Source organism: Mytilus californianus, unplaced genomic scaffold (assembly GCF_021869535.1).
Source record: "Mytilus californianus isolate M0D057914Y unplaced genomic scaffold, xbMytCali1.0.p SCAF_15, whole genome shotgun sequence".
NCBI classification, from domain to species: domain Eukaryota; kingdom Metazoa; phylum Mollusca; class Bivalvia; order Mytilida; family Mytilidae; genus Mytilus; species Mytilus californianus.
In genome coordinates this window covers 9,487,078-9,512,258 of record NW_026262637.1, presented here as the reverse complement: position 1 = coordinate 9,512,258, position 25,181 = coordinate 9,487,078, and the positions used below count along the sequence as shown (strand labels likewise).

Below are 25,181 nucleotides of genomic sequence, written 5' to 3'. Positions count from 1 at the left end.
TATTAACCGCCCAGGTCACTTGTTGATCAGTAACTTTTTACCGTCCAGAGCACTTGTTGAGCAGCAACTGTTAACCGTCAAGAGCACTTGTTGAGCAGTATCTATTAACCGTCCAGGTCTCTTGTATAGCAGTAACTATTAACCGCCCAGGTCACTCGTTGATCAATAAATATTAACCGTCCAGAGCACTTGTTGAGCAGTAACTATTAACCGTCCAGAGCAATTGTTGAGCAGTAACTGTTAACCGTCCAGGTCACTTGTTGAGCAATAACTGTTAACTGTCCAGGTCACTTGTTGAGCAGTAACTGTTAACCATCCAGAGCACTTGTTAAGCAGTAACTATTAACCGTCCAGGTCACTTGTTTAGCAGTAACTGTTAACCATCCAGAGCACTTGTTAAGCAGTAACTATTAACCGTCCAGGTCACTTGTTGAGCAGTAACTGTTAACCGTCAAGAGCACTTGTTGATCAGTAACAGTTAACAGTCAAGAGCACTTGTTGAGCAGTAACTATTAACCGTCCAGAGCACTTGTTGAGCAGTAACTATTAACCGTCCAGGTCACTTGTTGAGCAGTAACTGTTAACCGTCATGGTCACTTGTTTAGCAGTAACTGTTAACCGTCAACAGCACTTGTTGAGCAGTAACTGTTAACCGTCAACAGCACTTGTTGAGCAGTAACTATTAACCGCCCAGGTCACTTGTTGATCAGTAACTATTAACCGTCCAGAGAACTTATTGAGCAGTAACTATTAACCGTCCAGAGAACTTGTTTAGCAGTAACTATTAACCGTCCAGGTCTCTTGTTGAGCAGTAACTATTAACCGTCCAGAGCACTTGTTTAGCAGTATCTATTTACCCTCCAGAGCACTTGTTGAGCAGTAACTAATAACCGTCCATGTCACTTGTTGATCAGTAACTATTAACCGTCCAGAGCACTTGTTGATCATTAACTGTTAACCGCCCAGGTATCTTGTTGATCAGTAACTATTAACCGTCCTGGTCACTTGTTCAGCAGTAACTAATAACCGTCCAGACAAGTTGTTGAGCAGTAACTATTAACCGTCCAGAGAACTTGTTGATCAGTAACTATTAACCGTCCAGAGAACTTGTTGAGCAGTAACTGTTAACCGTCATGTTCACTTGTTTAGCAGTAACTGTTAACCGTCAACAGCACTTGTTGAGCAGTAACTGTTAACCGTCCAGAGCATTTGTTGAGCAGTAACTATTAACCGCCCAGGTCACTTGTTGATCAGTAACTATTAACCGTCCAGAGAATTTTTGAGCAGTAACTATTAACCGTCCAGAGAACTTGTTGAGCAGTAACTGTTAACTGCCCAGAGCACTTGTTTAGCAGTAACTAATAACCGTCCAGGTCTCTTGTTGATCAGTAACTATTAACCGTCCAGAGAACTTGTTGAGCAGTAACTGTTAACCGTCATGTTCACTTGTTTAGCAGTAACTGTTAACCGTCAACAGCACTTGTTGAGCAGTAACTATTAACCGTCCAGAGCACTTGTTGATCAGTAACTATTAACTGTCCAGAGAACTTGTTGAGCAGTAACTATTAACCGTCCAGAGAACTTGTTGAGCAGTAACTGTTAACTGTCCAGAGCACTTGTTTAGCAGTAACTATAAACCGTCCAGGTCTCTTGTTGAGCAGTAACTATTAACCGTCCAGAGCACTTGTTGAGCAGTAACTATTAACCGTCCAGGTCACTTATTGATCAGTAACTATTAACCGTCCAGAGAACTTGTTGAGCAGTAACTGTTAACCGTCCAGAGCACTTGTTTAGCAGTAACTATTAACCATCCAGGTCTCTTGTTGAGCAGTAACTATAAACCGTCCAGAGCACTTGTTGAGCAGTAACTATTAACCGTCCAGGTCTCTTGTTGAGGAGTAACTATTAACAGCCCAGGTCACTTGTTGATCAGTAACTATTAACCGTCCAGAGCACTTGTTGAGCAGCAACTGTTAACCGTCAAGAGCACTTGTTGAGCAGTATCTATTAACCGTCCAGGTCTCTTGTTGAGCAGTAACTATTAACCGCCCAGGTCACTCGTTCATCAATAAATATTAACCGTCCAGAGCACTTGTTGAGCAGTATCTATTAACCGTCCAGGTCTCTTGTTGAGCAGTAACTATTAACCGTCCAGAGCACTTGTTGAGCAGTAACTATTAACCGTCCAGGTCTCTTGTTGAGGAGTAACTATTAACCGCCCAGGTCACTTGTTGATCAGTAACTTTTTACCGTCCAGAGCACTTGTTGAGCAGCAACTGTTAACCGTCAAGAGCACTTGTTGAGCAGTATCTATTAACCGTCCAGGTCTCTTGTATAGCAGTAACTATTAACCGCCCAGGTCACTCGTTGATCAATAAATATTAACCGTCCAGAGCACTTGTTGAGCAGTAACTATTAACCGTCCAGAGCACTTGTTGAGCAGTAACTGTTAACCGTCCAGGTCACTTGTTGAGCAATAACTGTTAACTGTCCAGGTCACTTGTTGAGCAGTAACTGTTAACCATCCAGAGCACTTGTTAAGCAGTAACTATTAACCGTCCAGGTCACTTGTTTAGCAGTAACTGTTAACCATCCAGAGCACTTGTTAAGCAGTAACTATTAACCGTCCAGGTCACTTGTTGAGCAGTAACTGTTAACCGTCAAGAGCACTTGTTGATCAGTAACAGTTAACAGTCAAGAGCACTTGTTGAGCAGTAACTATTAACCGTCCAGAGCACTTGTTGAGCAGTAACTATTAACCGTCCAGGTCACTTGTTGAGCAGTAACTGTTAACCGTCATTGTCACTTGTTTAGCAGTAACTGTTAACCGTCAACAGCACTTGTTGAGCAGTAACTGTTAACCGTCAACAGCACTTGTTGAGCAGTAACTATTAACCGCCCAGGTCACTTGTTGATCAGTAACTATTAACCGTCCAGAGAACTTATTGAGCAGTAACTATTAACCGTCCAGAGAACTTGTTTAGCAGTAACTATTAACCGTCCAGGTCTCTTCTTGAGCAGTAACTATTAACCGTCCAGAGCACTTGTTTAGCAGTATCTATTTACCCTCCAGAGCACTTGTTGAGCAGTAACTAATAACCGTCCATGTCACTTGTTGATCAGTAACTATTAACCGTCCAGAGCACTTGTTGATCATTAACTGTTAACCGCCCAGGTATCTTGTTGATCAGTAACTATTAACCGTCCTGGTCACTTGTTCAGCAGTAACTAATAACCGTCCAGACAAGTTGTTGAGCAGTAACTATTAACCGTCCAGAGAACTTGTTGATCAGTAACTATTAACCGTCCAGAGAACTTGTTGAGCAGTAACTGTTAACCGTCATGTTCACTTGTTTAGCAGTAACTGTTAACCGTCAACAGCACTTGTTGAGCAGTAACTGTTAACCGTCCAGAGCATTTGTTGAGCAGTAACTATTAACCGCCCAGGTCACTTGTTGATCAGTAACTATTAACCGTCCAGAGAATTTTTGAGCAGTAACTATTAACCGTCCAGAGAACTTGTTGAGCAGTAACTGTTAACTGCCCAGAGCACTTGTTTAGCAGTAACTAATAACCGTCCAGGTCTCTTGTTGATCAGTAACTATTAACCGTCCAGAGAACTTGTTGAGCAGTAACTGTTAACCGTCATGTTCACTTGTTTAGCAGTAACTGTTAACCGTCAACAGCACTTGTTGAGCAGTAACTATTAACCGTCCAGAGCACTTGTTGATCAGTAACTATTAACTGTCCAGAGAACTTGTTGAGCAGTAACTATTAACCGTCCAGAGAACTTGTTGAGCAGTAACTGTTAACTGTCCAGAGCACTTGTTTAGCAGTAACTATAAACCGTCCAGGTCTCTTGTTGAGCAGTAACTATTAACCGTCCAGAGCACTTGTTGAGCAGTAACTATTAACCGTCCAGGTCACTTATTGATCAGTAACTATTAACCGTCCAGAGAACTTGTTGAGCAGTAACTGTTAACCGTCCAGAGCACTTGTTTAGCAGTAACTATTAACCATCCAGGTCTCTTGTTGAGCAGTAACTATAAACCGTCCAGAGCACTTGTTGAGCAGTAACTATTAACCGTCCAGGTCTCTTGTTGAGGAGTAACTATTAACAGCCCAGGTCACTTGTTGATCAGTAACTATTAACCGTCCAGAGCACTTGTTGAGCAGCAACTGTTAACCGTCAAGAGCACTTGTTGAGCAGTATCTATTAACCGTCCAGGTCTCTTGTTGAGCAGTAACTATTAACCGCCCAGGTCACTCGTTCATCAATAAATATTAACCGTCCAGAGCACTTGTTGAGCAGTATCTATTAACCGTCCAGGTCTCTTGTTGAGCAGTAACTATTAACCGTCCAGAGCACTTGTTGAGCAGTAACTATTAACCGTCCAGGTCTCTTGTTGAGGAGTAACTATTAACCGCCCAGGTCACTTGTTGATCAGTAACTTTTTACCGTCCAGAGCACTTGTTGAGCAGCAACTGTTAACCGTCAAGAGCACTTGTTGAGCAGTATCTATTAACCGTCCAGGTCTCTTGTATAGCAGTAACTATTAACCGCCCAGGTCACTCGTTGATCAATAAATATTAACCGTCCAGAGCACTTGTTGAGCAGTAACTATTAACCGTCCAGAGCACTTGTTGAGCAGTAACTGTTAACCGTCCAGGTCACTTGTTGAGCAATAACTGTTAACTGTCCAGGTCACTTGTTGAGCAGTAACTGTTAACCATCCAGAGCACTTGTTAAGCAGTAACTATTAACCGTCCAGGTCACTTGTTTAGCAGTAACTGTTAACCATCCAGAGCACTTGTTAAGCAGTAACTATTAACCGTCCAGGTCACTTGTTGAGCAGTAACTGTTAACCGTCAAGAGCACTTGTTGATCAGTAACAGTTAACAGTCAAGAGCACTTGTTGAGCAGTAACTATTAACCGTCCAGAGCACTTGTTGAGCAGTAACTATTAACCGTCCAGGTCACTTGTTGAGCAGTAACTGTTAACCGTCATTGTCACTTGTTTAGCAGTAACTGTTAACCGTCAACAGCACTTGTTGAGCAGTAACTGTTAACCGTCAACAGCACTTGTTGAGCAGTAACTATTAACCGCCCAGGTCACTTGTTGATCAGTAACTATTAACCGTCCAGAGAACTTATTGAGCAGTAACTATTAACCGTCCAGAGAACTTGTTTAGCAGTAACTATTAACCGTCCAGGTCTCTTCTTGAGCAGTAACTATTAACCGTCCAGAGCACTTGTTTAGCAGTATCTATTTACCCTCCAGAGCACTTGTTGAGCAGTAACTAATAACCGTCCATGTCACTTGTTGATCAGTAACTATTAACCGTCCAGAGCACTTGTTGATCATTAACTGTTAACCGCCCAGGTATCTTGTTGATCAGTAACTATTAACCGTCCTGGTCACTTGTTCAGCAGTAACTAATAACCGTCCAGACAAGTTGTTGAGCAGTAACTATTAACCGTCCAGAGAACTTGTTGATCAGTAACTATTAACCGTCCAGAGAACTTGTTGAGCAGTAACTGTTAACCGTCATGTTCACTTGTTTAGCAGTAACTGTTAACCGTCAACAGCACTTGTTGAGCAGTAACTGTTAACCGTCCAGAGCATTTGTTGAGCAGTAACTATTAACCGCCCAGGTCACTTGTTGATCAGTAACTATTAACCGTCCAGAGAATTTTTGAGCAGTAACTATTAACCGTCCAGAGAACTTGTTGAGCAGTAACTGTTAACTGCCCAGAGCACTTGTTTAGCAGTAACTAATAACCGTCCAGGTCTCTTGTTGAGCAGTAACTATTAACCGTCCAGAGCACTTGTTGAGCAGTAACTATTAACCGTCCTGGTCACTTATTGATCAGTAACTATTAACCGTCCAGAGAACTTGTTGAGCAGTAACTGTTAACCGTCCAGAGCACTTGTTTAGCAGTAACTATTAACCATCCAGGTCTCTTGTTGAGCAGTAACTATTAACTGTCCAGAGCACTTGTTGAGCAGTTACTATTAACCGTCCAGGTCACTTGTTGATCAGTAACTATTAACCGTCCAGAGCACTTGTTGATCAGTAACTGTTAACCGCCCAGGTATCTTGTTGATCAGTAAATATTAACCGTTTTGATCACTTGTTGAGCAGTAACTAATAACCGTCCAGGTCCCTTGTTGAGCAGTAACTATAACCCGTCCAGGTCTCTTGTTGAGCAGTAACTATTAATCTTCCAGAGCACTTGTTGAGCAGTAACTATTAACCGTCCAGGTCTCTTGTTGAGCAGTAACAGTTAACCGTCAAGAGCACTTGTTGAGCAGTAACTGTTAACCGTCCAGAGCACTTGTTGAGCAGTAACTATTAACCGTCCAGGTCACTTGTTGATCAGTAACTATTAACCGTCCAGAGAAATTGTTGAGCAGTAACTGTTAACCGTCCAGAGCACTTGTTGAGCAGTAACTATTAACCGTCCAGAGCACTTGTTGATCAGTAACTATTAACCGTCCAGAGCACTTGTTAATCAGTAACTGTCAACCGCCCAGGTCACTTGTTGATCAGTAACTATTAACCGTCCAGGTCACTTGTTGAGCAGTTACTATTAATTTCCAGAGAACTTGTTGAGCAATAACTATTAACCGTCCAGAGAACTTGTTGAGCAGTAACTATTAACCTTCCAGAGCACTTGTTAATCAGTAACTATTAATCGTCCAGAGCACTTGTTGAGCAGTAACTATTAACCTTCCAGAGCACTTGTGAAAAGCATTTAAAATTCTTTTTATTTGTGTTTGTTATATATATATTTTTTTTATGTTGTTGTTTTGGGGATTATTTTTTTTCCTTAGGAGGTTAGGGTAATTTATTAATGTTCCATCTCAGTAAACATCTGACACAACTGTGTTTTTTAGAACACGTTATTTCAACCTTCGTACTCGTTAATTGCTTACTAAACGTATTGTGAAGAATTCAAAATAAGATCAATAGTGCATTTTGTTATAGTTGCAACATGATAAATTTTCAAGGAGACATATATCGAGTTTATAATTTTGCTGACTTCAGATGTTATCAAGAATCTGAATCGTTTTTTAATCATTAACACATCGTGATTAGTGAATTACTAATTTCTAATGTCAAATTGAGGATATCTATTCAATCGTTCTCTCGTGGGATTTACTGGATTGATTTATGTACAGTTGTTCAAAAAAGGTGTGTAAAATGTATTCAGTAATTGTATGCATTAATATTTCATATCATCAGAGAGGAAATGTATGCGATAAACATTTGTTAATCGTTTACGTCATAAATCTTTAATGATAGTTATCCTTTTTGTAAATGCGTTTATTTTTTAGTATCGCTAATAATTTGATGTATGATATTACATATGAAACCATTTTATATCAATGATATTGATATTTTCTTTTTCTCATGCATACATGTATTATTATAATAAATTGTTAATAATATTTGTACCGTAAAATGTTTAAGATTATTTAGATTATTTAAATTTATTTATATATTTGATTTGAACAACAAAGAAAAAAATAGTCTTAAACTTGTTTGAGATTACAATACACACCTTTAAGCACAACTTTATCACTGAGTAATACTTGCAAAAACAAGCATACAGAAATGTTATTGAAGTGCTATCTTATATATGCATAATTCTTCTTCGAAAGAAATAGGATTGAAAGCTTTGCTTTCTAATGCTTAGTTAAGTAGATTGGATTATAGGTAAACAATATCAATATTCCAAGAAAGAAATAAATATACAGTTCAACAACTATATATGAATTCACGAAAAAAATAGCAACAAGCTTACATGTAAAAGATGGTACACTGAGGTTGTGAGTTCGAACCCCGCACGTGGCAGGTGCACTCGACTCTTATATTGATTGACTAGGATTGTCAGTTTTCATGCCGAAGGTCAGTGGTTCCCTCCGGACAACCCCGGTTCCTGTACCCACTCCGGCTTCCTCCATCAATTAAAACTGACCGTAAGATTGTAAGAAGCTACACTAGATAAAGAATCGTTTCAAGTATATTGTATCAAGAGGTTCGCATAGGACTGCTATATCATACAAGTATATTGTATCAAGAGGTTCACATAGAACCTATTTCACCAGAATTTATTTCACACCACGGTCATTTTCAAAAAATCTTTTAATCTAAAACAGTAAGACGCCTTCATGTATGGACTTGGAGGCTGTAGCAGAACTATGGATTATTAAACAGATTGCCAAATTACGAACGCCTAAAAGGAACTCAAAACCATAATTTTGATAGATTTTGGTTTTTGAATATTTATCCAAAAATGAGTAAGAAGGAATTGATAAGTTAAAAACCAGTCATTTTGAAAGTAAAACTATATATTGGCTTTTAAATACAAATCAATTAATTTTGCTTTTAGACGCGATTCAAAGTATAATGTCACATATGCAATTATTTTGTAAAGAAAATTTATAACGTCAAATAACATTTTGATTTTAAGGATATATACGAAAATTTTGAGTTTATGATATAAACTCTTCGATTTTCAAATTAAAGCAGGATTTAACAACTTAAAGATGTTGACCCTGTGAGTTAAACACATACAGTGAAATTAGCCCCACCTCTCAATAAAGAAGTATCATGCATTCTATTACAAAAAGCAAAGTTTAGATTCAGATAGCATACCAGGGAATCGATTCATTTCCGTGGGTGTCAGATTTCGTGAAATGAGGACAGTTGTCTTTTCGTGTAAACTTGATTTTATGGTTTGACGAATTCTAAAAACAAATATATAAGCAAATTGTATTCATTTAACATTTAAATTCCTGTTTATCCAAAATCCACGAAATCCATGAAAATAATTATCCCACAAACAACGATGAACTCACACACATTCAATATTACCAAGGAAACGATTACCTACTTTACATACCGGCTGAAATTTTCACGAAGAAGTGTCTTTATAACACGGAACCTTGAAATCGTTGTTATAGTAACAATAATTACTGTCCTCGTAAACTGCCATTCAGAAATCTTTAACTGACAACCATAAGAACTGCCGTATATAATTTTGGATTTCATCCACGCCATCGAATTGTTTGATTCATTTTTCATCGTGTGAGCATATCGTCCTGAAAAAATAATAAAATACTAGGTTACAAGTAAAATTGTTAACTAAAAGACGATATATCGAAATGTATTCAAATTCGTTAACATTATTTTTATTATGTCGAGTATGAATGGTATAGTAACTAATGCATTTTCAAATGAAAATAATTTCAAATATATATATGATAAAACAGACATGAAAATAATTGTCCATCCTTGTAAACCAAGAGGCTCTAGTGATAATGTGTCGCTCACCTAGCAATTTAGCATAAAACTGATACATTGAAAAACAAAACTTTAGTTTTTACAGTTTCTGTTTTTTTATAATAATTTTCACCGAAAACGCTAAAATCGGTAAAAATTATAAATGAAGCGCATTAACTCCTATACGAAAATATTGACGATTTTATATATTGTATTGTTGAACATTATGGCTGTTTAAAGTTATCATGTACCTCTTATAGTTTTTAAAATGACTTATATCTAGATCTTTTCTTGCTGACCATAGCCAAAAACACGCTAAAAGAAAACGGACTGATGAATTCGGCTATGTTTATTCATTTGAAGGTTTTGTCTTGCTGAAGATTTTTTATTTAATGGTTAATCTTCGTCTATTACAATTTTTAAGTTTATAGCCATATACGTCAAAAATGTTTAAAATCGTTATTACAGGGTAAACATTTCTATAAGGAGTCAACTTAAATTTCTACCATGTGTCTAAAATAAGGAATCTACCATGTGTATTAAAATAAGGAGATGTGGTTTCACTGCCAGTGAGATAACTATCCACCAGAGAACAAATGACGTGGATGTAACCAATTATTAAAGGTCTATAGGTCATCGTACTGCCTTCAACAATGAGGAAATAATTATTAAACTGGGTCTATAGGTTATCGTACTGCCTTCAACAATGAGGAAATAATTATTAAAGGTCTATAGGTCATCGTACTGCCTTCAACAATGAGGAAATAATTATTAAAGGTCTATAGGTCATCGTACTGCCTTCAACAATGAGGAAATAATTATTAAAGGTCTATAGGTCATCGTACTGCCTTCAACAATGTGGAAATAATTATTAAAGGTCTATAGGTCATCGTACTGCCTTCAACAATGAGGAAATAATTATTAAAGGTCTATAGGTCATCGTACTGCCTTCAACAATGAGGAAATAATTATTAAAGGTCTATAGGTCATCGTACTGCCTTCAACAATGGGGAAATAATTATTAAAGGTCTATAGGTCATCGTACTGCCTTCAACAATGGGGAAATAATTATTAAAGGTCTATAGGTCATCGTACTGCCTTCAACAATGGGGAAATAATTATTAAAGGTCTATAGGTTATCGTACTGCCTTCAACAATGAGGAAATAATTATTAAAGGTCTATAGGTCATCGTACTGTCTTCAACAATGAGGAAATAATTATTAAAGGTCTATAGGTCATCGTACTGCCTTCAACAATGGGGAAATAATTATTAAAGGTCTATAGGTCATCGTACTGCCTTCAACAATGGGGAAATAATTATTAAAGGTCTATAGGTTATCGTACTGCCTTCAACAATGAGGAAATAATTATTAAAGGTCTATAGGTCATCGTACTGCCTTCAACAATGAAGAAATAATTATTAAAGGTCTATAGGTCATCGTACTGCCTTCAACAATGAGGAAATCCCATACCGTATGGTTATCAATAAAATGTCCGACATGACAAAATGTAACTTGAATAATTTCAACGAGGAAAGCTACCGCCTGATGAAGTAATTTTTCGTGATTATTATTTAACTGTGCTAAACAATAAGTACTTAACTGTGCCGTGGATGATGACTATAAGCAAAACATCTAAACAGTTCTGAAGTGTACATATATACATATTCTACTTGGATTTATCCTTGATGTTCCTTATAAAGGAAGCTCATACAGAGAGAAGAAGCGTAAAAATAACCTGAACTCTTAACGCACATCCTGGTCCGACGGATACAATATGGTTTGTGTTCTCGATGGCCTTTTGTATGCGTTTCAAGATGCCTTGGGGATTTGATCTGTATTGCGTGTTGCATATGCCGTACCGATACCGGTGAATAGGTTGTGTAAAATGATTTAACATTTTCATGTATAGACATTTCAGATGATGTTAATAACACAGTCTTGGGCTAGTTCGAATCAGGTATCGACACTTGCTATTGGCCTTCCACGAATTTTGACCTCTAAATGTAATTTAGTTTGTCTATGTCGTTTGGGTGTGGCCTCGTTATCGTATATCAAAAAGCTCTTTTTATTCTTACTTACAAATGTTGTTCAATTTTCTGCACGACCATTGTACTCTCTTCCATTATAGGTCTTGATGTTTAATAGTACTTAACAATTATATATTAAACGCAATGCAATCACTTTTAACACTGCTGAAGTTACTTGTTACGACAAATAAATCCTTCCGCGTCGACCAACTTAAACCAGTACTGTTTGACAAAGGACTTTTTTTATTTACCTGAAATATGTTCTTCTTGGTTGGGCAAAATCATACAAATGTCACATCTTCCATGAGTTCCATTCTCGCTTATATGAAATTGTCCTTCATATTCAAGAAAGCACTGGTTGTCAAAATCACAAATTGATTCTGCAATGACGAAGTAAACAGTTTGAATGTAAATTAACAGTTAAGATAAACAAAATAATGACATGACCATTTCAACTGTAGAACATTGAAAAATAAACCAAACAAAATCAAAATATTGCAACTAGGACTTTTGTGTTCAAACTTTGTCAAAACAATGAAGGTAAATAATGCAAATCACATATATAATATTATGACGCTACCCCTTTAAAAAGATAGCAAGCGATTTACTGATAACTGCGTCGATTGAATAATGTTAAGCCATTGGTTTACGTTCCAAAATAATTGTGTGACAGAAGACCACTTTCTATGGCTCCCGTATGTAAGGGTTCATCATAAATTTCGGCAAAGTTTACACATGAGAACAGACAAATCTGGACTGGAAAAGTTTTACGGCATCAGTCTATGGAAAACTGTGCGAATCGAAGAACCAGTTTCTTATTTTCTATCATGAAATTGTATAAATATGTAGACACTCCATGAGAAAAAAAGGTGTTTTCGGCAATGAAAAATATGTTTAATATTTTTAAACACATAAATAGATTATGTCCGGAATTACTAAACGCGTAGCTACAAACAGAAGTCTGAAATCGATCATTTTCTGCCTTTCAATGTCGTTCTAAAAGAAAAAGAATTAAGTGCATCTGTAAAACGAAAAATAAGGCTAGATATCGATATGGATACTAGAACACTCCCGCGACATCGCGGGTCCGTGACTGAATTAAAGTACCCATGCCTTATTTTTAGCCTGGAATTTTAGTGTTCGTATTGTCATGCTGATTTTAAGATGCACAGTTTTCTCTGCTTTCTGTTTGAACCCGTCCTGGTTTTCTTACTACAATGATCTTACTATAAGCTAAATCAATTTTTTAACTAATTAACCAAACTTAATTGTGGTATTGGGGTGGAAAGAAAACAGACTTGTTAAATAGTGTAGGTTATCCTGATAGAGGAGGGATTTACATAAGGCAACAGGTAACGGAAACTACATGTGACATATACTATTGGTATCAGTATCGGATTCGACCCGGAACTTGTTAATTATTGGTATTATTAATTATGTGGAAAACAAAAGGGCCTGAAATGGTGTAATTTCTAAACAACACTATTGTCTTATACTATTTATATATAAAGTTGAATTCTTTGATTCGTCGTTTTTACGTCATGCCGGCTAACAAATTGGACCTCGTTATTTTAGTAGTATAGATATCAACTGCCAACATATCTTTTAAATACAAACCAAAATTATGTCCTGAAATATGTTCAATAGTAAAATAATAGATAAAGTGTATGTCCGTCGCAATCATACCCCATCTCCTCATCTTATATCATGTACGAAATTTCAGTGTCAGTGATCATAATTTGTTTATTCCATATAACCTGTAATGATTAAATGCCGATGATTCTTGTTTGTTTGAAATGCATTGTGCAATATTATCGTCACTGTTTTCCGATGCAAAAAAAATCGAAGTTCTATGAAAAAAGTATAGCATTTTTTAAAGTTTTTTATAATAAAAATATATTGCTTTTTATTACAAAAATATCACACTCATACAAGAAAACATAGCATTATCAATCTTTACACGCGGTTAAGGCTATAAATGCATTCAAACACATTGAAAGTGCATTCCACTGTCTTTGCTGCATGGTTGCCTCACGTGTAGTTTTTGTACACTTCAAAATTAAAGATCGTACAAATGGGTTTCATTTAATCAAATCTGCATATTTTCTCGTATAAAAACAACATACTTAGAATTATGTATAAGTGCATCGGAAGTTATACCGACGTTTGTCCTATTAAATACGTCCCTGTTTAAAAAAAAATAAAAACAATTATTTACCGAAAAATCTTTTTTTCTTCTTACAAATGTGATATTCGTCTTCGTTTTTCCCTCAAAGCATCTCGTTTACAAAACAAAATATCGCTACTGTACATAAGAAACGGCTTTCTCGATTCGCACTTCCATAGACTTGGCAAGGCAGGACTTTAGTACATGTACAAAATAAGGCCAATGTCATAAAAATAAACCTCGCCCTTCCTCCGTGTCTTAATCACACACAAACAAAGTTAATACTTTTCTGATATTGACATAATATTGATTTTATACTTTAGCTAGATGCCTTTTTGGTTTTTGCGTTGCTGGTCGACAGTTTCGATGACGTATACGACACATATTTCAAATACGTGATGTCCTCTAGATACCTCTTTGGAGATTGTATTTTCTCGTTTTGCCGTTGGTTCATTGACGTATATCTTCAACTCATTTTATTCAAAATGGTAATGATATTATTATTATTATTAATTTTATCAAATTTTCATTAATATTATTTTTTTTTATTTATGACAATGTCGTTTCTGAAAATTTAGCATTACATTTCACTTTAAGTGCATAAGCATAAACACTTTCGATACAAATTCAGACTAGAAAAATATGTCGGTCAATAGAGTTGAACGTTTTGTGTTGTTAGTGTGGTAAGAAGTGAATCAATAATGACAAGCAAAGTTTTGTTTACGTCATTAACATTGCACGATATGATGACACAGTCTTTGTTGTCTAATAACATTATGTAATACTAATTGAGTTCAAAGGTAGTAATAATGTTTTTACCATATTAAATGAAACGTCATCGTAAGATTCGTGCGAAAATATTGAATGATAAAATAGTTCGGCAATCTCGTTCCTTGTGTTTCAAAGTCTCCTGCAATCTTACTATGAACATATTTTTGTCTGCAAACTTACCACAAGCTTGCAGCTGAAACCATCTGCACTTATTATTTTCAGGTTTCCTGCAAACTTTTTTTTGCAGCAGAACGTCAGGTAGTTTTTGACGCAGTTAGATTTTATTTCAAGAGAGACCATCAATTATCAATAGCTTAAAACATATGCAAACAACTAACAAAGGGAAAACTGTTCACAGATAACTTTATCAAACGATTCCAGTGCGGAATGAAACAGAAAACAACCATATTTGCTGACAGGAAGATGTGTCTATAAATTCATAACTTTATGTTTTAATGTGTTTTGAATTTGTTTTGAATCTGGCAGATTGAAAACAAAGAGAATATATTTTGAATTATTCAGCTATTCATAAGCAATATCGCTGTAACCCATATTCTTTATAATTGCCGTATTGACCACATCCTTTATAAGTGCCATATTGACCATTTAACTATTTTTTATCATTATGATCATGTCTGATTCAATTATATTAATTTTCAAAAGTTACTTGTCAAGGTTAAGTTCAATGATCACCAAATTACTATAAGTTCCCTGCATAAAAAAATTTCATTGCGAATTTAAATTTGTCCTATCTTTGAAAAAAGATACCCAACGCTAATAGATTGGAGAATATGTTTAGAACTTTTATTTTATCATCCTTTGGAAATACAATTTCCCATTCATTTGACGGTTAAAATAATATTCTATGACAATTCTGAAAAATGAGATAAAATAGAATATGATACAGTTAATGTATGTAACACATAGCAACTTGAAAAAAAACAGGCTAAGAAAAAGGCAGTAAAAGGTTTTTTTCCCATCCACATTCTTAAATACCATATACATTTGAAATACGGAAATTGTATATCAACGATAGTGCAAGATTTACACCATATATTTTGACTTTCATTATTTCACACGTGCTAAGTATTTTTTACCAAAAAAAATTTAACTATCACGTCTTAAATTTAATTAATTAAAAATTTAGACTGCATTTGCAAGTAATAACTGCAAAACTGAAATTTCAAAGAAGATATTTTTGTAGCACAATCGAAATAATATTAAAAAAAAACCGTGGAACAGAATGGATGGGTGCGTTCTGAATTCATAAAACATCCCCAACTAAAAAAGGCTCCGGTAAATATTTGCTGCAAATCTGCAGCAAACCTGTTGCACACAAGCATAAAACATTAAAGCTTGCAGAAGATCAAAGCATAATTTAAAATATAATCTATAACTGTTGCGTGTTTGCTGCAAATGTCCTGTTATTCTAACCCCATAAAAATCACCATTCAGACTTGTGTTTAAGACCTGCAGCAAACCATTTTAGGCAAATTAATCCTTCTCTTGCGTGTGTATGTGTGTGTGGTACAAGCTTGCAGGAACTACATACATTACAATTATAGTCATGTGTGGGTACAAATCACTTTTCAAATTATACACCAAATTCGCAAAAAATCTAGAAATATACATACAGCAAATCAAGTACAAAATCGTTTGCAAAATAGTCAGAGTATTTGACATTTGTTTTAACATATATCTTGCTTAGCTTTTATTTTGCATGTGCTATCTATGTATTAATACATGTTTGTGCTGTCTGTATGTTTGTGTTGTATATGTATCTGATGTTATTACATGTATGTTTTGTTATTTAATATCAGTCGGTAAAAGAGCTCTTAAGAGCTCATGTTCCTTGTTATTATGTATAAATGCAACCCGACTTTAAATAAAGATTACTTTACTTTACTTTACTTTACTTTACTTAAGCAAATACATTTCAAGATGTTACATTTTGGTATTTGGTGAATTGTTCTAACATGATTGAATATTTAAAAAAAAAACAGTAGCAGGATATATTTAAAATGCATTTTGTGCCAAATACTCTGTTAATTACATAACAAAAGTTTAAAATTACTTTTCTTTAAACAATATTTACATGATTTCATCATTTGCAAATTTAAAACAACCCCAAAACTACCAAACAGATAAGAGAGTATTTCAAACATGTTTTTTCATACTTTAAGGTATTTGTGGAGCTGACAAAAGAATACTTTCATAAGTCTAAAGTACTAAGAATAAAATATTTCTATAATTTAGCTACTAACGTCCTCAAATGTTTTCAAGTCTCCTGCAATCTTGCTTCGATCATATTTGTTTCTGCAAACTTACCACAAGCTTGCAGCTATAGCTGAAAACATCTGCACACATTATTTTTTTGTTTCCAGCAATTTGTTTACAGTAAACCTGCAGCAGAACATCTACTGTCAATCTTTCAGTTATGAAAAGTTCTTAAATTGACCACAGACTTTTATATATCTCCAAGTTGATCATAGGCGGATCCAGGGGGGGGGGGGGGGGGGCCTGGGGGGGCCGCCCCCCCCCCCTTTTGTGGGAAAAATATGGTTGATTATATAGGGAATCACTGAAGCATGACTGGAGCGGGCCCCCCTTATGAAAAGTTCTGGATCCGCCACTGTTGATACGATATTCCCTATATTTCATTACAAGATTTCTCTAATAGAGGATTACTGCTTCGAAGGAAGGTATTATATCAAGAATTTCAAATTGTAAATTTTAAGTAATCCCTTCGAAAATTTTACGAACGACATCATGAGTTTGGTGATCGTTATAGAATATAGGCTTTACAGATATCTTCCAATTGTCGTAACCACAATCCTGTTTTCCCCCATCAAATTTGAAATCACCGAATAAGACATATAACCGAATGTGTAATAAATGAGAAACAGAACCGGTGCCACATGTGTAGCAGGATATGCTTACCCTTCTGGAACACCTCAGACTACCCCCAGCTTTTGGCGGAGTTCGTGGTGCTCATTTTCTAGTTTATTATACATGCAATGTGTTTGGTAGATCTTTGTTTGTTTTTGGTCGTTATTCGTTTATTTGCCATGATGATGTCAGTTTGTCTTTAACTTATGAGTTTGGTATTTTTCTCCTTTTTGAAATATTTTCTATTTTAGAGAAAAGATTTTTTTTCTATTATTATATAAATAAGAAGATGTGGTATGAGTGCCAATGAGACAACTCTCCATCCAAGTCACAATGTATAAAAAGTAAACAATTATAGGTTAAATTACGGCCTTCAACACGGAGCCTTGGGTCACACCGAACAACAAGCTATAAAGGGCCCCAAAATCATTAGTGTAAACCAATTCAAACAGGAAAACCATCAGTCTAATCTATATAAGAAACGAGAAACACTTATGAACCACACCAAAAAACGACAAACACTGAACAAAAGGCTGTAGTCTAGAATATTTTTTAATTTCATTTTTAGCTCACCTGGCCCGAAGGGCCAAGTGAGCTTTTCTCATCACTTGGCGTCCGTCGTCCGTCGTCGTCCGGCGTCGTCCGTCGTCGTCCGGCGTCGTCCGTCGTCGTCCAGCGTCGTCCGTCGTCGGCGTTAACTTTTTACATTTTGAACTTCTTCTAGAGAACCACTGAATGGAATGAAACCAAACATGGCATGAATGTTCCTTATGAGGTGCTGACCAAGTGTTGTTACTTTGTAGCGGATCCATCATCCAAGATGGCCGCCAGCGGGGGACTTAGTTTAACATAGGACCCTATGGGAAATGCATACAAATGTCTTCTTTTAGAGAACCACTGAATGGAATGAAACCAAACATGGCATGAATGTTTCTTATGAGGTGCTGACCAAGTGTTGTTACTTTGTAGCGGATCCATCATCCAAGATGGCCGCCAGCGGGGGACTTAGTTTAACATGGGACCCTATGGGAAATACATACAAACGTCTTCTTTTAGAGAACCACTGAATGGAATGAAACCAAACATGGCATGAATGTTTCTTATGAGGTGCTGACCGAGTGTTGTTACTTTGTAGCGGATCCATCATCCAAGATGGCCGCCAGGGGGGGACTTAGTTTAACATAGGACCCTATGGGAAATGCATACAAATGTCTTCTTTTAGAGAACCAATGAAAGGAATGAAACCAAACATGGCATGAATGTTTCTTATGAGGTGCTGACCGAGTGTTGTTACTTTGAAGCCGATCCATAATCCAAGATGGCTGCCAGCGGGGGACTTAGTTTAACATAGGACCCTATGGGAAATACATACAAATATCTTCTTTTAGAGAACCACTGAATGGAATGAAACCAAACATGGCATGAATGTTCCTTATGAGGTGCCGACCGAGTGTTGTTACTTTGAAGCCGATCCGTAATCCAAGATTGCCGCCAGCGGGGGACTTAGTTTAACATGGGACCCTATTGGAAATACATACAAATGTCTTCTTTTAGAGAACCACTGAATGGAATAAAAGCAAACATTGCATGAATGTTCCTTATGAGGTGCTGACCAAGTGTTGTTACTATGAAGCTGATCCATAATTCAAGATGGCTGCCAGCAGGGGACTTAGTTTAACATAGGACCCTATGGGAAATACATACAAATATCTTCTTTTAGAGAACCACTGAATGGAATGAAACCAAACATGGCAAGAATGTTCCTTATGAGGTGCTGACCAAGTGTTGTTACTTTGAAGCTGATCCATCATCCAAGATGGCAGCTAGCGGGGGACTTAGTTTAACATAGGACCCTATGGGAAATACATACAAATGTCTTCTTTTAGAGAACCACTGAATGCAATGAAACCAAACATGGCATGAATGTTCCTTATGAGGTGCTGACCAAGTGTTGGTACTATGAAGCTGATCCATAATCTAAGATGGCCGCCAGCGGAGGACTTAGTTTAACATAGGACCCTATGAGAAATACGTACAAATGTTTTCTTTTAGAGAACCATTGAATGGAATGAAACCAAACATGGCATGCATGTTCCTTTTGAGGTGCTGACCAAGTGTTGTTACTTTGAAGCTGATCCTTCATCCATGATGGCTGCCAGATGGGGACAATGTTTAACAAAGGATCCTATGGACAATACATACAAATGTCTTCTTTTAGAGAACCACATACTGAATGGATTGAAACCAAACATGGCATGAATGTTCCTTATGAGGTGCTGATTAAGTTTTGTTACGTTGAAGCTGATCCTTCATCCATGATGGCCGCCAATGGGGGGGACTTCCTTTAACATAAGAACCTATGGAAATACATACAAATGCTTCTTCTAGAGGTGCACTGAATGGAATGAAACGAAAACATGGCATAAATGTTTCTTATGAGGTGCTGATTAAGTGTTGCTACTTTGTTGCCGATTTACTGTTCAAGATGGCCACCAGGATTTTTTATTAAATTACAGGACCAATATTAAACCAAATTTGGCCTCACTCATTATTAGGGTATCTGTTATGATTTTAATCTATTTTTACATGATTTCCAAAACCAAAGTAGAATCAGGTGAGCGACACAGGCTCTTGAGAGCCTCTAGTTTTTTATCAGAAACACTTATAGTATCATCGTTATAAGATAAATTTTCACCTATCTGCTATACATCGCAAAGAAATACACAAGTTAGATGTAATAACACACATTCTGCACATGTAGTTTTAAACTTTTACACTTATTTACATTCTCCACATGTAGTTTTAAACTTTTAGACTTATTTACGGACTAACTGTCTTGTAAATATTGACGCAAAACATTCACATATGATTGTATAAAAAATTTTGTGAAAAATATAAACAACGAAAATCATGAGAATAACACTAGGATTTAAAGAAATTAAAGTTTAACACTGACAGATATGTTGTTTATATTCAATATAAATGGGAGTGCATGTTTACTGTGCTTTGGTTCACGTGTACTGAAATAGATATGACTTTGTGGAAATTTGCTACATGTACTAAGTCACATTATAATTCTAATTAGAGAAAATTACATAAATTAAAATAAACAATTTGTTTACTGTTATGACCGAATCGCTGTCATTTGTTTACTGTTATGACCAAATCGCTGTCATTTGTTTACTGTTATGACCGAATCACTGTCGTATATAAGTTCAATGATCTCATAAGAATGTTTGTACTTAATTTTTACTTATTACACAGTCCTCCTTGTGAATTTTTACAACACCTACAGTAGACTTAGCTTGCTATATGTATGTCTCTCCTAATTTTCTTTTTTTCTTCAATTTTACCCCTTTATCAAGTTTACTGCTATAACTAAGAGATTGTCATTATATTGAGAACTGCAAGAGGCAATCAGTATACTGGGGCATTCAGTATCATGGCAGTTTTCATTAATCATATAAATTAGTAAGAAAGAAATAAAAGAAAGGGAATTGTAGCAAGTATATACTTACAGCAAAATTATTCCCAGTCAGTAATTCTATTCTAAACATAATCTTTGTTAATATTTACAATGAAATTTTATTTTTTTGGCGCTAAGATTTACAGTTGAATATTTGACTTAAAATCTGTAATTTTTAGAGCTACACATTACTAAACCAGCTTAGAAGAAACACCGTAAGAATTTGTATAGTATCTGCGTTTAGTTTAGGGAGCTACCATATGATTTTTAGGGGGGGCTAGGATGAAATTTAAAAAAAAAAGGCAGAACAGGTGTTTTGAGTAAAAAAAAAAGACAGGATGAGCAACTTGGCAAAAAAAAAAGGCAGGATGACAATTTATGTAAAAAAAATCAGGATAAACTATTAAAAAAAAGGCAGGACCGGATAGAGTGATAAATTAAAAGGCAGGACAGAGATTACAACTAAAAAAAATGCAGGACAAAATTTTTCATCCTAGCCCTTAGTACCTGTAATGTACCTATACAACATACTGATTATTGTCTGAAAAGCTTCTGAACTGCATCAGATTGAGTGCAAGGAAAATATCTTAAAGAGCCGAATTTATTACAATAAAATGTATGAAAAGTAATTTAAGCTCTTGACAAGAACTTTTAGTTAACTTTTTATGTTCAGATTTGTCAGATGCTGTTATGATCAAAGTGACCGTTTAAAAATAAAATTCATTCATAAGAGTAAGTGAAAATGAATGGTGAAAAAACTAGAAACTTATGTTGTGGGTTCATTGTGTTAACTCCAGAAAGATGGATGGTGAATCAAACTAGTAAACTTTGGGTGGCCTTCTGCTGTTGTCTGTTCTTTGGTCGGGTTGTTGTCTCTGTAACATATTCTCCATTTCCATTCTCAATTTTAGTAAACTTATGTTGTGGCTTCATTGTGTTAATTCCAGATAGATGGATGGTGAAACAAACTAGTAAACTTATGTTGTGGCTTCATTGATGTTAATTCCAGAAACATATTTTAAGAAAAAAAACATGACAAAAAATGGGAATTGGAGGGGGTGGGTGCTTTTTTGTCTTTGGGTCACTGTCTCATTAACGTATAATTCGTTATATCTCCGTGTACTCATATACAATGATATTTGTGTGAAAACACTATCTATGATAGTAATTAAATTATTTTTGTAACCAACATTATTTCATTACTTTCATAGCTGAAGAGTAGGTATATACCTGGAATTTATGATATAATATTGATATTATCTACATTGACAAAAGATGATTCGAATATATAAAATTGTACCTGTCCAAGAAGTCCTGAGTACCGCTGACATTGCTGAAGTATCCACATCTTTTGATTGCACTTGACATGTTATGTTCAAGGTCAAACAATTAGATATATTAGAACATTGCATTTCACAAAAATCATTCATCAACACATACTGATCCGAAGAATTCAGATATATATGAATACGTTCCGTCAGCTCAGGTAGTACTGTATTTGTCTTGTGATTGCTTACATTGTAAGAGAAAGACTTTTTTAAATCAATTTGACTGACATCTGCGAATGATATGGAAACAATAATATCTTCAATGACTTTTCCAACAGGAATTATGTCCTGGAAGGCAAAACTGACGTCAGAAATCCCATTAGTGGTTCTTGATAAATGTTGCATAAAAGGTCGAACTCCATGCCTATAACTGGTTGAATCTTTCACAGTTGTAATGGTTACGTTGTATGAAGAAGACACTTTAGGTATCCTGCCGCTCAGGAGAATAATAATTCCTATTGTAAGCGATAAGCTCATATTTGCAAAAAACAAAGATAAGAGGAGACCGTGTCGCACGATGGTAAGTCGTCAACATAAACTAACAAAAACGTGGGTGTCTTTCTGCTCATTAACTATGATATCATACGATGACGATAATATAAATATATATATATATATATATGAATGACATCCTATCTGTTTATTATTAAAAAATAGACTTCATTCATGTCTTCTTTAATTCTAGATATAAAAACAAACATTGGTGTCCAAGGAGTAACATTACCCTTATATAACAACTGTTACCATTCCTATATGATTATTGATAATTATCACCCGTAAATGATATAAACATATTTTATGTTATATTGTACTCAAACATTTAACATTTTTAAGCTTAAACTGCATTAAACAGTCCTGCGAGAATTCACTGTTAAGAGTGTTCTAAGCTACTCTATGATAGCAGTCGATCGGTTCATAAATAAATGATGTTTTTATTCCTGACTGGACTGTTTATGTCAGATGATCTGAAAACACATGGCTAAGCAGCAATATTGTTTTTATCAAATTGTGAAACTTGAATCCGCATAACAGTTTTAAATCATCATTGTTAAAGTAACACAAAGTTAATGTAAATGATTGATAACCGATAGTCATGATTCATCTTTGAGGACTAGTTAATATTTTATACAATGTAGGTTTTAATAGCGTTTCTTCGTTATTAACAGAAAACAGATTCAAAACCATTAAAAGGGGTAAAATATTGCTTTCATACAACGTTAAAGCAAACATAAGGAAACCAAATATGTCATACAGTAATACTTGTTACCTGATAATATTTTCTTTTTATTGTAAATCATTACAATTTTAGCATGTTGAGAGAAGTGATAAATATAAAGCAAGGAGAGAAAAAAAAAGATTCCCAGACGTGTAATTTCTTAAAGAATAATAATAATTCAAAACATGGAGGACACATGTACTTTCTTCCAAAAATTCATAAAATTAATCTAGAAATAAGTAATGAGGCATTGCGAACTGGTCAGCTAGCAGGACACATTAATGTTCGTTGCCGACCAATCATCAATAAGTGTAACTATCCTGCGAGAGATACTTACTTGATCTAATTATAAATATAAAAAAGAAGATGTGGTATGATTGCCAATGAGACAACTCTCCGCAAGAGACCAAATGACACAGAAATTAACAACTATAGGTCACCGTACGGCCTTCAACAATGAGCAAAGCCCATACCGCATAGTCAGCTATAAAAGGCCAGGAAATGACAAATGTAAAACAATTCAAACGAGAAAACTAACGGTCTAATTTATGTACAAAAAATGAACGAAAAACAAATATGTAACACATCAACAAACGATAACCACTGAATTACAGGCTCCTGACTTGGGACAGGCACATACATACAGAATGTGGCGGGGTTAAACATGTTAGCGGAATCCCAACCCTCCCCCTTACCTGGGACAGTGGTGTAATAGTACTACATAAGAACGAACTATAAAAATCAGTTAAAAAAGGCATAACTCATCAGATGGATACAAACAGAAATACTACACAGAGTGGACGTGGCCGGGTACTTGTATATCCCAACAACAAATAGACACTAAGTACAGATCTGAGAGTACTCGCAGTTACTGACAACTAGTTCAAAGCCACTAACAACAAATTAAAAAAATTATGCATCTAAGACTAAATTATCAATCCGTACACATCCAACATCCAATTATTGAAGAGGCATAACTTTTACATTCAAGATACAAAAAATTTCATTAATAGAATAGAGTCACACGAGGTAAAAAAAAGTATGCATTCTTATTGCCTATGATGTACGTCAATGTACACAAATATGATTATTGATAATTTAGAAGAAACTGTTATCAATGCATTAGAGTTTATTGACACACAGGAGAATATACATTAAAGATTCTCAACAAAATAGATTTAACTGTATTTGTTAAATTAATTCTTAGAAACAATGAATTTAATTTTAATGGACTGTTATACAAACACATCATACGAGCGCCCATGGGTGGTATATTGTCACCAACATGCCCAGATCTGCATCTGTCTGCCCTATTCATTAAAATCTTAGATAAGTTCCAATGGAGAGAAAACATCAAATTACAATGTCAATAGGGATGACGGTTTTATGGTCTTCACGGGCAAATAAGAGCAAGTTGAAGATTTCTTTAACCTTGCAAACGAAATTGACCATCTACTTAAGTTCTAATATGAGGTGTCGACATCTAGTATGGCCTATTCAGAGGGTAGTAAAGGGTTATTTTCGTGCAACGTTTTCGGCCTTTTTGTTTCACATGTTTCCGTGTTTCGACGTTTTATTTCTCGTTTTCTCGTGTTTGGTTCGATGTGCGTACTTCGTGTTTTCCCTTAATTATTTTCCGTGTTTCGTGTCGGTACTCTTATTTTCTCGTGCTTGTCCCGCATTTGATTAAAAAGTAAACCGGGACTAATTCAAAGTCAGCCCAAATATTGTTTTAAATTATAAACTAATTAACTGGTCCAAAGATATTTATTAATAGCCTATTGTGTTACTATGATAAATCGGATGCAAATAACGAACGCTAAAAGGTGACCACATGCAGGGTCGCCATGTCCATTTATAATGACTGCATGATCTCCAAGAACGGCTGAGTAATAACTTTTGGTACTTTTTTCCTTAATATTTACGATTTTATTCCTTTGCTTCGTTTTTCCAGAGTGTTTTTTTCCCGTGCAACGTTGTTGCGATTTGTTATTTCACGTGTTTCCGTGTTCAGATCCTC

The 25,181-nt window shown here is 35.6% G+C and overlaps 1 protein-coding gene and 1 long non-coding RNA gene across 2 annotated transcripts in view; one reads left to right on the top strand and one right to left on the bottom strand.

The window, feature by feature from the left end:
• Positions 1 to 22,509, bottom strand: part of LOC127725353 (ALK tyrosine kinase receptor-like) — a 67,977-nt gene extending 45,468 nt beyond the window's left edge. Inside the window, exons 1-3 of the mRNA XM_052232283.1 lie at positions 21,918 to 22,509; positions 11,576 to 11,704; positions 8,915 to 9,113 (exon numbers count right to left, since the gene is read on the bottom strand). Of these exons, the coding sequence (XP_052088243.1) occupies positions 8,915 to 9,113; positions 11,576 to 11,704; positions 21,918 to 22,422 (833 nt within the window). The 5' untranslated portion in view covers positions 22,423 to 22,509. The remainder of the gene's footprint in view (positions 1 to 8,914; positions 9,114 to 11,575; positions 11,705 to 21,917) is intronic.
• Positions 1,923 to 4,765, top strand: LOC127725367 (uncharacterized). The gene is made up of 3 exons (XR_007992964.1): positions 1,923 to 2,053; positions 2,360 to 2,563; positions 4,705 to 4,765. It is a non-coding gene; the product is annotated as an uncharacterized LOC127725367 (long non-coding RNA).
• Positions 22,510 to 25,181: the final 2,672 nt, after the last annotated feature.